At 43.1% G+C, this 12,899-nt stretch overlaps 1 protein-coding gene across 3 annotated transcripts in view; it reads right to left on the reverse strand.

The window, feature by feature from the left end:
* Window positions 1-976: 976 nt before the first annotated feature.
* The window catches only part of ncoa2 (nuclear receptor coactivator 2), a 56,421-nt gene continuing 44,498 nt past the window's right edge, over window positions 977-12,899 (reverse strand). The window contains exons 12-22 of one of the 3 annotated variants that reach the window (XM_023416908.2): window positions 10,938-11,130; window positions 10,541-10,747; window positions 9,558-9,761; window positions 8,910-9,039; window positions 8,546-8,720; window positions 8,142-8,435; window positions 7,669-7,746; window positions 6,992-7,472; window positions 5,968-6,145; window positions 5,643-5,847; window positions 977-4,346 (exon numbers count right to left, since the gene is read on the reverse strand). In XM_023416908.2, coding sequence (XP_023272676.1) covers window positions 4,335-4,346; window positions 5,643-5,847; window positions 5,968-6,145; window positions 6,992-7,472; window positions 7,669-7,746; window positions 8,142-8,435; window positions 8,546-8,720; window positions 8,910-9,039; window positions 9,558-9,761; window positions 10,541-10,747; window positions 10,938-11,130 — 2,157 coding nt within the window. In that variant the 3' untranslated portion in view covers window positions 977-4,334. Of the gene's footprint in view, window positions 4,347-5,642; window positions 5,848-5,967; window positions 6,146-6,991; window positions 7,473-7,668; window positions 7,750-8,141; window positions 8,436-8,545; window positions 8,721-8,909; window positions 9,040-9,557; window positions 9,762-10,540; window positions 10,748-10,937; window positions 11,131-12,899 lie in introns of all 3 variants that reach the window. The other 2 variants (XM_023416909.2, XM_023416906.2) reach the window with 2 other exon arrangements.

Here is a 12,899-nt window from a genome sequence, read left to right on the forward strand (position 1 = left end):
CACCCCCCCCCCCCCCCCCCCCATAGGAATACATTTTCTCTGGGACAACCCACCCCGTTAACTTCTCCACACCGCTCTCTGCCACAATGAGAGGTCCCCCTAACATTTCCATGCGGAGACCCTCCCCATCCCATTACAAACACTTGATAAGATCTTACCCCCCCCCCCCCAAGTGGAGTGAAGATGTGTGTTATTATGTCTTGGATGTGGTGAGTTAGGGAAAAGTCCAAACAATGGTCGAAAAAATACATAATACATTCGACATCTACATCTTTCTCTCTCTGCTCCAAACTTCGTTGGGAGAACGAGTAAAAGTGAACCGAGGGTTCTCTTTATTTTATTGTATCATTAGTTGTGTTTTTTTTGCATGCATTTTCATATTGACTTTTGTATTTTGTTTTTATTTTCTTACAGTTTTGAATGGGCTATTTGTATAAAGGCTCTTCTTCGCACGGGTATTGCAAACGCTTAGACCAAATACAAATACCGGTAAACATGGAAAAATAACCAGGCCTCCACGTCTAATCATATATTTAAAACGCTTCATTTTTGCAGTATTCGCATGAAATTAATGTGAATTGTAGCTGTATCCAAAACTAAAGGCCTAAAGACTAAATAAAATATGTCTGAAGAAATGTGTATGTATGCGATTTGTTTTTTTGGGATTTTCGATTAAAGTATTTATTTTATGCAATTTCAAATTCATTATTATCGAAAAAAATAAACAAATAGGAAAGTAAAATGTTCATTATTTAAATAGGGATTCTTTTTTAAAATTTAGTTTGTCAATTCAGCTGAGTGATAAAATCATTATATTCTGGTTTTAGTTAATAAAGCTGAACAGTTTGCTTCTTCTTGCATTTTTATATGTTGGAAAAAACACAGTAGAAAGGTACCTTGAGGCTTTAAATGGTTTCCCCGAGCTCAAACCTCCTTCACTTTTCACCTTCAGTCACCTGAAATAAGAGTCACTTGATTAAATATTGCAATAACAGAATTCTTTATTTACAAGGCAAATAGCATCAGCGAAGCCATATTAGTTCACAACTTGCATAACTGTGGTTTTAACTTCTCTTGTATATCTAATTTTGCATAAAACGCTCACACACTAAGGGGTACAAAGGTGGATGCGGGTGTACAGTGTGATTCCTGTGAACAATGCAGAAAAAAAAAAATATCTCGGGAAAACACAACAGTAAGCTTTCTTCAGAAAGTCCATATAGTATATTACATATTGCTTCAATATCCCTATGTATCATCTTTTCCATACAAACAGTGAGGGGGAAATGAAATAACAGAGTCAACTTCAACCCAACACAGAACAGAGAGCAATGATGAGGGACAGTCCAACTGTGACCGAGTCTCCAGTAACTGAGAAGAGCTGAACAATGATGCACCCATTCAATATTGTACACAAGTCATTATACAAATTTATACAGACAGCGGTGTAATGTACAAGAACGAGAACGGACGAAATCTAAGGCATTATGCTAGGGTTTTTAGCATTTCAAGGTTGCATCTTAGCTCTAAGAAATTGGCAGACAATACAAAAGGGCATTTAAAGTTCTTCAAAACCATAAGTTAAAGAGAAAAAATATTTCGTTTAGTGGGTCCAAAGCCTGGATATTTGTTAGGGGCAAAATCATTTCTTTGCACCTGTCCTCATTATAAATGCTAAAAAATGCATTGCTACCACATGGCTTTAAGTCTTCAAAATCTTGACAATCTTTGGAAATTTGCAAAGGGCTCTGAATCATTCTTTAAAATGGCTCAAAAAGGCTTGTTCTGCACGACTGTATTTTACAATCAAAACAGCATTTATCAAAGAAGTGTGGTCTCCTGTAGGCCTACAGCAAAATAACTGCATGACATCTGCAATGATGACAACCAAAACTTTGATGCAGACTTCCTTTGTCCAAAAGTTGACTTGCTACAGCTTCAAATTTTGTATAGAACTTAATTTAAAAAAAAGAAGCAACAATGGGCAACTTCCTCCGCAAGTGCTGAGAAAAGCATGGTGCAACTGTACAACACCACGTTGTCAACATGTTGACAGGAAACACCATCAGTCACATCCTAAGGCCTTTAATGACAATACATTCAGAATGATTCTTTTCCTATTTTATGCTGCAACATCTATATTAGACCCTGTGAAGTGACATCATCATAGATTTCTTGTTTTCTGTGGGCCTCGAAGCGTGCTAACCAACAGGTCGTCTCTCACGATGAAAATAAAAGCTGGTAGAATTCAGAAATCCAATTGAAAGGTGAGGATTATTTGGCTTTGCTCCAAGTCTGTCCTGGGTTAAATAGCTGATATAAAAAGTTTTGTTTCTTTGAGGAAAATGTACTTTTGAGGTTAGAGAAGATGACTTGCTCTAGATCTTGTGAAGGTCAAACCAAACCCCTACTGGGGCACAAGAATAGCATGTCATTACTGAACACTTTATAGTTGAACTAACTGCCTGAGGTCATAAAATATGGCTAAGTGTCTGTCAGAGCAGGTCTCATGAAGTGCAGTCTTAACTCTGACCTCTGCTATAGAAGAATGGCTGGAGGCAGAGAGGGCATGTGTCAACAGGGGGATCACAAACTACCTCCCTCTCCAGGCCTCAGCCAATGCTGCATAATCTAATAGGAACGCTGTGTGTGGATGTAGACTTTCTTGGTACAAACTGCAATAAAAAACTGTGTTTAATACTGCATCCAAACATGGAGCAAAAATGTGTCCTTTTTCTTCAGGAAACTGTACAAAAATTACAAAAACAAAAACACAAAAAAACCCCAAGAGATTCTCAAGTAATCGTTATTGCTTGTTTACATCACACCAGAACAGTTTGCACCTAGCAGCTTGTATGAAGCATTTTTCACTCCAGACAACATAGAAAGCACACTTCTGTTATTTTTTTGAGTTATTGTATGGCTGTGTTGAATTTGTCCTGTTGTTTTTTTTTCTTTTTTTCTTTTTTGTGTTCTATGCTAAAGGCAGAGAAGCAAGCGATAATCTGTACACTGTATACACAGCACACCCCCTTACAACCCTTCCCTACTTCCCACCCCCACCCCTGTCTGCATCGTACCAGAACATCAGAACATGAAGGCTCCCACTCCACTTCCCATAAACAAAACAAAAAAATGGAAAAATAATAATAATATAATAAAAGAAAAACAAAAAAAACCTGCTCTGTTTCAAGAGGCAGTTGTGACCAGACAGGGGGAACCAAAACCATAAGGAATAAAATAAATAGGAAAGAAAATGTTTTACTTATTGGTATGTACAATCTCTGTAATTCATTTTTAAACCATATTTGACTTTGACATCTTCTTCTGAAACTAAAGGACCAAAGTATAATCCATTATTCAGGTTAACAGAAGAATCTTCTCAGAAAGAATACAACCATTACTGTTAAAATTATAAAAAAAGTGCCTCTTTCACACTTTTAGAAATATTTTTTCTTGTTGCTACTAGGATAAAGAATCATCTACAATAATTAAAATGAATCTATACAGAAAAATAAAACTTAATTTAATACACTATAGAAACCTCTTGACTAAATTAGTCTAATCATACAAATCACCAGTCCACTCAAACCATTCTTCTGCAGTGTTTTTCAAGATCAGTTTTTTCAACCATATATCTTCAATCTACATCTTATTTCTCACAAGAAGAAAAAAAACTAAAACAATAATAATAATAAAATAAAGAACAGCAAAAAGGCAAAACCGGCTAAGTGTTTGAGCTCCATCCGTAATTCTGAACATAACTTGGAGTCTTTGCTGCCATTTTGGAACTATGTGGAAATGTCACAAATGTGAGAAAAGTAGGACATAAAAGAAAAAAAAAAAAAGAAGAAAAAAAAAAAATCAGTGTACGTCATTTTTGAGATGAGATTGTAAATGGCCGCTGTCCACTGAGAGGAATACATTCATCAGAACGAGGGATCCCACCCACTGCTGCCCCCTTAAGTCAGCGTCCCCCACCAGGAGGCCTACAGTAAGTCACACTACGGTGAATGCAGCTGGACAGGCAGACAGACTGGCTCATCACGAGGCTCTCCTCCAGGAGGGATAGGCATGTTGGACAGAGATCCATGATCCTTCCCCCAGCCCTCTTCACACTCCTGTGCCTGTTCGTGGCCGGGCTCCTCCGGGGATGCTGAAGAGGCCCAGCGGGGGACAGACAGCAAATTTGGGCTGGGGAGACGGGGTCAGGGCATGGCCTGGCTGGTTCAAGGGGCCGTCGGTTGGTTTACATGTTTGTACAATTTTTAAAGGGCCGACGCGCTCCTTGCACCAGCTGATCACTGAGGTTCAGGTTAAGAACTCCATGAGGGTCAACAGTACTTCTGCAGAGAGACGACACATAATAATTCACAAGTTGTAGAGCTTTACAGAAACACACGGTTCAACAGCACAGGTGACTGGTTAACTTGAACTTGCAGAACTTGAACTTATCTGGAGTGAAGCCACTTGTGCAAAAGACTATAAACAATTAGAAACCATCTGAGAACACTCATCAAGCCTAAAACAAGTCAGTAAATCACATAAGCTTGCACTAATGGCCCAACGGTAAATAATTGAAATAATCTAAGTGCCAATATATTTCTATAATCCTGGAAGGGGGATAAATCAAGTGACAGATATACTGGTATGTTACAACTGTCTGAAGTGCAGACAATCAAACAACAGCACCTTGTTTAAATATTCATGGCCCTTTATTGGGCTTAAAAGCATCATGGACAGCATCAGTGCATTCCACATACTGAGCTAACAATACCAGGGAGACAAAGGAAGAAAGATTAACTTGGTTGACATTAAATGAATGATAATCACCCGAAACAGCACCAGTGCGGACGTGAAAATATTTGTACTTTTTTATTTTTATTATCTAATTACCTGAGTGTCAGTAAATAATAGTAATGTCAGCTGTCTATGTTGCAGTGAAAGTCTGACTTGTCATCTTGCCACATCAAACTTCACTATGCTTGTGTACAGTATGTGTAGAGAGAGCACAGGTTTGACAGGAGTCAAGTTTTCCATGTGAATCGAACCAGCTGATGAGTCAACTGTCCAGACAAGCCAGCCTTTGAATATCATATGGTAACGTCTACATAGTCTAAATGGTCTGGCTCTAAAGGGCCTGCTGCTAATTACATCATTGTCCTCTAAGTTCAAGTCAAGTACTACAACTCGGGCTAGAGGAGTTACGTAAACTACTAAGTAAATTATTCACTAGCACGGCTGTCCAATAAGTGTACCCAAACACTTAGGGTCTTACGATAAGACAAACACATACAGAAGCCGTGTAGAGTGGGGAGAAAGAAGGATGAACCTTTTAGTTTTTCTTGGTCCCCTGATTACTGTGTAAAACTGTAAGGGGTCCATTTTGTTAACCTCTAAGGCTTACACTCTGAAAGTGTCTGACTTGTATTACAACAGGGGCTGATGTAAAGGCACAGCCTAAGGATATTACTGGGCTACATGAAACTCTAATTCAGTCTGGCCATGCCTAAAAGTGGCCAGCTGAAAAAAAGCTTTCTCTTAAACTACATTTCTGGTAATTCTTCTCCCAGAGCTAAAAGATTCTTAATTTTACCCCTTTTAGAGGATTTATGCGTCAAGACTGGCCTGGTAGTGTTTACCTGTTCTTGCCCCATGGAGGGCAAGCCGGGTGAGGGCCCTGACGTGACACTCATCTGTCCGGCCATCTGGCCCATGCTGCTCATGCTGCTGGTTGCCATGTTGGTGGCCATGGAGACATTGTTGAGGTTCATACCATTGCCATTGTACATGTTGCTGTTATTCTGCTGGGTGAACTGTGGTGATGCCTGCTGCTGTGAGAACATACTGGGGATAAGGGAGCGGGGGGAAAAAAAAGGATGTCACACATTGATGTGGTATGTAGTAGTCTGTTAAGAAGCACACAGGAAAGTAGAAAAAAGAGAAGGAATTTTAAGTTATATTTACCTGTTGCCTCCCATGTTGCCCTGTGGCCAGCCGTTCATGTCAGGGGAGCCCTGAAAAGCAGCGTTTCCTTGGCCCTGCTGCATCATTGGGGACTGCGTGTGGGCCATGCGGGGAGAAAGCAGGGGGCTCTGTGGTGTGCCGGGACCTCCGAAGCCTCCGTCTGCCTGTTGGCTCATACCTGAGGTGGATGCATCAAAACAGTTCAACGACACTGGACCGGCAGAGACCCGCCAACAAATCAATGTACTGAGTGTAGTTAATGTAAGCATTCCATGTAGTTTACACAGACGTGCCACATAGGAACAAACGTTCTGACAGACAATTGCAAAGAACGAGCAAGCGTGATGATTAGTGTGAATGGAAACGTTCCATTCCGGTGTACATTTGGGATTACTGACAGGCAGTTCATATTTCCTACATGCATGTAAAGTAGTGAACAGGCAAGCAACTAGGAAGTAAAGGAATAAGGAGATGGCTTAGGAGAGAAGGGAAGGGGAGAAGTAATTCTAGCTGAGCTGTACAAACCACTGGGCCAGAATCAGATTAAGGAGTGAAGGACAAATCAAACATGTCATTAGACAAATGAGTATTATTCTAGATTATCAGATCAGACTGACAGGTAAAGGCCTGATTATTGCCCTGCCTGGTCAGGTGTCAAGTCTGTATGCTGAGTTAAGCTTTGATTACCGTGTCTTGGTGCCCTCTGGTGGAGAGGGAGTATATAGCCGGGGCACCATTTTGGACAGTGCACAGAACAATGAGTACAAGATAGCACTAACTGACAACTACTTATATGTTATAAAATTGAGGAGTAAAATATGCAGCATGATTTGGATCATACAATGGCAGCTTATTAATGCAGTCATCAGCGCACAACATTACAAATCAGATGATTGCTCCTATTAAAAAGCATGTGATACTGTGCAACTATAGTCACATCAACACATAGACACAATGGCGAGCACACACACACACACAGGTTGTAGGGTAAAGTGTGTGGTAGGCTGGGGTGTGGGAGCAGTACCTGAGTTGGGAAACTGAAAGGCACTGTGCTGCATTTGGGGGCTGAGTACGGCCCCGTACTGTCCGCCCATCATGTTTGTGTTTCCCATCATCATCTGTGAGGAGGAGGAGGAGGTGGAGGAAGAGGAGGAGGTGCCATGCAGGTGGAGCTGAGGGTTGGGGGGGAGAGAGGGCAGGCTTGGGGAGAGAGGGGAGGAGAAGGGGCTGGTAGGGGGAGGTGGAGAGGCCAGGCCTGTACTGGTACCGTAGCTGGGCGGGTAGGGGAACTGCTGGGGGTTGGCCTGTGGGATCCGAGGGTTACTCATGCCTCCGGCAGCCATGTTGGGAGGCAGGTTGAGGCCCGGGCCCCTCATGGCCATGCTCCTTTGCTGCTGGACCTGCTGGGCCTGCTGGACCTGCTGCTGCTGCTGCTGCCTCTGTCTCAGGTGATTACTCAGCAGCTCCCGCTGACGCTGGGCCAACATCTGAGCATTGATGGTCCCCTGGAAGTGAGAGGGGAATGATGAGCAAGAATAGAGGAACACACAAAAAAATCTATCAGATCTACATCATGTATATCTACTCTATATCTGTATGTCTACAATCTGCTTCTACAACATGAACACTGGAATTCAAAGCCCTACATACAGTCATAGCAATTTGTCTGTGCAGACGGATGTGACGGCAGCGGTGACCTACCTGGTTTGGAGCACTGGCTCTAAGAGGTAGGTTCACATTTGACACACTACTCATCTGAGTCATCATTGGCTGACGGTTCTGCTGGGAGACAGAAGAGGTTAAGACAGGTTAACACCATCCTCCAATCAATTGAAAATTGTTTAATTAACTTTCAGCCAATAAACAATAAGAAAACTACTAGCATGTGGATCTGAATGATATTACAGATGAAATAACAATGATTACATTAATAAATCTAAATCTTTTCAGTGGCGGACATGATGAATATTATTCTAGGAGAAGACCAACAGGTGGCAGGTAGAGGTTGTGTGCACGGAAAACCTGCCAAAATGTCAACCTCAAGGATAATTACACAACTCCCATGTGTGTGTTCAACCACACAGCTGTGGATCAAACAGAGTGAACGAAATGTGAACACTCAGTGCACAGTATCACTTCCACCAGTGTCAGGAAAAGTCTAGATGCAAGCGTACCTGCTGTGACTGTAGCCGGTGCTGAAGCTGCAGCCGTAGTGTGTTGGGTTGGTTTGGGGCGACCGCAGACCTGATTCCTGGCCGCGCCTGCATCCTCATCATGGGGTAACCCGGCCGTGGACCCATCTGGCCTGACATTGGGTGGAAGCCTGGCTCTTGCATGGGAGCACCGGGGTAGCCCCTTTGGGTCATATGGGATGGCGGGGGACCAAATTGCTGGGTGTACATGGGGGGCTTCTGGTCTAACATCATTCCGGGGTCCTGAGGGAACTGGTCTGGCTCCAGGGTTTGGCTCTGAAACAGGCAGGTACAGAAACAGATAAAAAAAACAATGTAAAGCCATGAAAAATGATAAAGAAGTCACTTCAAAGCAACAGAAATGTTACCAATGTCACACATCTCACCTGTTCTACCAGAGCAGGGATCCCGAGGGCACGATCAATCTCCTCCAAACCGTCAAAATCTTTTAGTGCAGTGTACAGTTGGGACATCAGGGCGCCCTCATCTACTGAACTACCATCACCAGAGCTGAGCCCAGTGCTGCACAGCAAGTCCTCCTGAGGCGCTGAGTGCACCGGCCTGTGCAGAGAGGAGACAGAGAATGAATTCATTTACTTGCTGAGAAAACTTTGTTTGCTGGTCTAAGAGTTTTCTACAGTTTGTACTGTACAGAGTACAATTACAATACTCAAAAAAGGAAGTTTGATAAGAATAGTGAGTGGTTTTTCTGCATTTTAAATAACGATAATTTGCAAGTAAGTAGCTTGCCTGTTCTGGTTTACAAACGCTGTCTGGTCGATGGGCATCATGCTGTCTGGCCATGGGGCTGTCTGGTTGGGTGGAGCCTGTTGCTGAGAGAAATGGTGGCCGACCATACCAATATCCATGTCAGGTTGGGCTAAACGGGGAAAAAAGAAAACACATTCAGTCAAAAGAGTGGACAGTCGATAAATAAAAAATAAGAATAGAAGAATAAAAAAACAGGCAAACTAGAAACTGTTACATTTCTTTTTAAACCCAGGAACAGAAGGATACAAGGTCCAGGTTAGATATTACTTTCATATATAGAGTGCTATACTATAGCAAACCACAAGGTGGCAACCTTTCAAATTCAGAGACAGTTACTGTATATATATATGCATGTTGAGGTCTTTCCACCTGTGCCTCACTAGTCCCCATACACCATGGACCACAGCTGATGATTAGGATTAATAAATTAAAGCTGAATTCATAAAATACAAGTTCTTACCCCTGGTTTCTATATTAACATGCTTTAGAACCTGTTGTTTTCTTAGGGAATCTGACTCTGTTGTGTCTGGTCAACCTCAAATCTCCTGTGTGTTGTCATACTGCCATTTAGTTTCCCAATTTAAAAAACCGTGTTACTTGTGTTTCTAGGCTAAATCATGCTCTTACCATTGGCCATCATTGGGGACTGGAGCATCTGTCGGGGCCCTGGCTGGCTGCTGGGCCTCATGGGAGCACTGTTTGGCCCCATCCTGCCCTGCATGGCACCTTGCTGCCCAGGGCCGGACGCTCCCAGAGGAGGGGCAGAGGCTGAACCCACCCAGCCCTCCTGCTGCTGCATGCCCGGCCGTGGACCACCTGGAGTCATCAGTCCTGGGGGAGCAAACACACAAAGGGAGACAAGAGACAGTGAGAGATTCCTCAGGACAGAGCTCAGTGGATGTTCTCCGTCACCATGATGCAATGGTGCAATAACAACGGAAAAGCCATCAATGTAGTGCTGGGGGATGTTTGAGGCCTGCTAATATGTGGGTGCGACAGTGAGAAAAACTTGGTGCCAGTGCAGGTGCCTGACTATTTCCTGTCACAGGAAGTGAGTCACTGTGCCATTACATGGTAGATCATAGGCTGAGAGTGACATAGATAGAGGGGAAAGGGGTCTTTCCTCAGAACGTGGAAAGCAGCTACATGTGTTAACACAGTCCTGAAAAACATTAAGAGTTAAAAGCAGATTTACATTTGATGGTGAGCCAAAACTGAAAAAAGGGGCCATCAAATGATAACTGTAGTTAAAATGAATTCAGTTCTTATTGAATTTTGGTGCTTTTTAGTTTGATGCCGTCTCTAGTAGCTACTCTGAAGTGTAAAATGGCTGGGAAATATTTTGTGCAGGAAAATTGATACAAGCATAACTGTGTCCAGGGCACTGTATGAGACAACACCTCTAAAGAAGTTAGTTGCTCTGTGGACTGGTCATTTTTATTTAACTAAATCAGAGCATGCATCATTGCTTTACCAGGAACTGGTTAAACACTTCATTAAAAAAAAAAAGAAAAGAAATCAATAAATGCTGAGCAACATTGCTAGTGACACACACAGACAGACAATAACATTATAAACAGTCACTACAAAGGACAGACTGTCACACCTACCTGTGTTGACCATACTGGACTGGTTAGTCATCATGCCTTGACTTCCCACCATGCCTTGCTGCTGTTGCTGCTGCATAAGCGTGTATGGGCTTGTGGCCCTTATGGGGTACTGTAATGAGGGCTGCTGGGGGGACACATTCATGTCCAGGGACACACTCCTCACAGGTAGCCCCCTGGCTGGCTGGCCTGCTCGGACACCCCCGAAATCTGAAGATAGGAAAACACGAGTTTCAGCCAAATGCACAGTGTAACAGTTCAGTATCATAGCTACATATTTAGAACGTCATGACCTTATGATTGGAGCATTTTGTAAACACTGGCAAGTTTTAATATAATGCGGTCTACTGCGAGGGGGAAACCCCTTGCGTCTACTCTTCCAAGTAAGTATGACACTCACTAGTTGGGCCCATGCCAGTGCCTCTGTGTTGCTGCTGTGGCACCATGGCGGGATTGGTCTCGGACATCTGCAGGATGTCATTGATGATGTTCTGTTTGTCCATGGGACTGGGCAGCGAAACGGGCCGCGGCTCACAGAAGAGCTGCGGCTGAGCATTCTGCAGGTCGTTCAGGATGTCATCCAGCTCTGACGACTGGAGAGGACATGGAGAGAAAAAGAGTGAAAACAAGAAATGACAAACCACTTAGGGCTTCCATTTAGAAACCAACTGCTGCTCCACCTGCAGACACACAAACATAAATATACATGTTACAGGCACACACCCTCACTGAGAGCAAAACTGGTGTGTAAACACTACAACACTTGCGTGAGGAGTCTTTATCTGGGAGATGAGAACAGCAGGCTTGGCCTTGTTTATAATAACAGCAGTAACCCGGGGATAAAATGGACCACTTTCCATCAAATCTAGGCCACACTTCACTTTAACTTAGCTTATCAGAATCACATATACTCCTTGGTTACCGGCCGGTGTCAGACAAAAAACACTACAGCTGCTCTCCTTTTTATAGTCCACAATATATAAAGGACGTAACGAATGCCATACTATTATAAATAATATTTTTTAAACCCAGTTGAGGAAAGAGTAATGCAAAACATATGGCTACTGAAGCTGCCTTCTGCTGAGTAACATGGGAGAGCAGCATGAGGCGGCAGGAGTTTAGTTGGTGCCAAAGTCTGAACTACTCTCTGACCCGCTACTGTAAACAGCTGGACTGAGCCAGCTCCATAGAGCCCAAGGCTACGTTCATATACAACTAGGCTTTGGACTGTCTGGCAAGTTTTTGTTTAGTTTTTCACACAACTATCTTAAACAAAGACAAAGCCATGCTGGGGTCTGGTTTCACTTGCTGAACCAAAGAATTGCTGGTACTATGAAAGATGAATCTCCTAGAAACAGTTTTTGTTTTAGGACACTGGCGCTGTCTCCTCTATATTTGTCTTCCTATCTATGACACATAGAGGGTGGGTGCACTAACAGGAACACCTAAACAATGCAGTCACATACAACACCCCGACAACCTAAGGCCTCAAAAAATGTATCGCAGTGTCGATAAACACCAATGTGACAGCTCACCAGAAGTGATACGTTATTAAATTTTACACGAGGCTAAACAAATGGCAGCATTATTGAACTGAATTTAATTTTACTGAAAGACAAGAAAATGTAGGTTGTGATTAAAAATCCAACTGAAACATCAACATAGGTGATAGAGGTGCTTCCTAGAGTGGCCTGAGGGACTTTAGGTAAATAAGTTGCACTGACTGTGAGAGGCCACCAGAGCGCAGCACACTTGGAATCACTGACAACAACTGATCGTGACTGTACAGCAGGAAACCAGCACACCGGCCACTGGTCCAATGTTATACTTCAACATTCTAGACAGTGACATGTATCTTAGGTATGCAAATGCTACTAAAGATAACAAGGCTGCCAAAAATGCCTGACAGAGGAGTTATCTGGTGTTGCCAAGGACTAAAGCCTTGGTCGTGCCCACGAACACTTTTTGTTGCTGGATCTTTTGCTCCTCTGCCTCGGAAGATCCTGTTTCAAAACCTCTCCAGATACACTGGAGCAAATAAATAGCCACAAAATGTTGATCACTACACAGCAGACAAGCATACAGGATATGTGGGAGAGCTAGAGAGAGTAGCAGAGTGAGGGGTGGGGGGGTGGTGGGGGGGGAGAGAGAAAAGCCCTAATGAGGTCAGGAATGATGTAATGCTCCTGTACGCTCTCAGTTTGCTCTCTTCCTCCTCCTCTCTAATTCTCTCTCTCCTCCTACTTTCTATTCTCTCGACTTCTCTCGTTGCTTTTACCCTTAATGGGTCCTATTTCTATCAACCCACTGTTACTCTCCGCTTTCGATGCATGTCCGTGCATGTAATGCAAACCCATGGCGG

This window comes from Seriola lalandi, unplaced genomic scaffold, assembly GCF_002814215.2.
Source record: "Seriola lalandi dorsalis isolate HSWRI2012SDOR001 ecotype SW California unplaced genomic scaffold, Sedor1 jcf7180002054570, whole genome shotgun sequence".
Taxonomy (NCBI): domain Eukaryota; kingdom Metazoa; phylum Chordata; class Actinopteri; order Carangiformes; family Carangidae; genus Seriola; species Seriola lalandi.